The 404-nt window shown below is 66.1% G+C and overlaps 1 protein-coding gene across 1 annotated transcript in view; it reads right to left on the bottom strand.

Annotated features, from left to right (window-relative positions):
* Nucleotides 1-6: 6 nt before the first annotated feature.
* TICAM1 (toll like receptor adaptor molecule 1) overlaps nucleotides 7-404 on the bottom strand; it is a 2,298-nt gene continuing 1,900 nt past the window's right edge. Inside the window, exon 3 of the mRNA XM_006754106.2 lies at nucleotides 7-396. Within this exon, the coding sequence (XP_006754169.1) occupies nucleotides 43-396 (354 nt within the window). The 3' untranslated portion in view covers nucleotides 7-42. The remainder of the gene's footprint in view (nucleotides 397-404) is intronic.

Here is a 404-nt window from a genome sequence, read left to right as displayed (position 1 = left end):
GGAGCGGGTCTGAAGTCAAGATCGTCAGGCTGTGTCACTCAGTCATTCCGCTTCCTGGGTCTGATCCTCGGGCGCCGGGGCCCCTCTTTGGCTCCACATGTGGTTGTTGAGCCCCAGCTGCACCATCTGTGCGTGGTGGATGATGAGGGGCTGCAGCCCCGGGCTCTGAGGGGGCACAGGTGAGGCTTGCGGGAAGACCGGAGGCTGCGGGAAGGTTGGGCTGGGGGTGCCGGCCAGCCACGGAGGCAGGGTTGGTGGCTGATAGCTGGGCCAGTACGTAGGAAAGGGTGGCTGGGCTCCCAGGGGCCCCGGGGCCCCAGAGGGCAACTGAGTCCCAAAAGTCATGTGGCTCGCGAAAGCTGCCTGGAGCTGCTCCATCTGCGCCTGCCAGGCCGCGAAGGTCT

This window comes from Myotis davidii, unplaced genomic scaffold, assembly GCF_000327345.1.
Source record: "Myotis davidii unplaced genomic scaffold, ASM32734v1 scaffold551, whole genome shotgun sequence".
In the NCBI taxonomy this organism is placed as follows: domain Eukaryota; kingdom Metazoa; phylum Chordata; class Mammalia; order Chiroptera; family Vespertilionidae; genus Myotis; species Myotis davidii.
The sequence above is the reverse complement of the archived record's forward strand: the minus strand, read 5'-3'. Positions and strand labels throughout refer to the sequence as shown.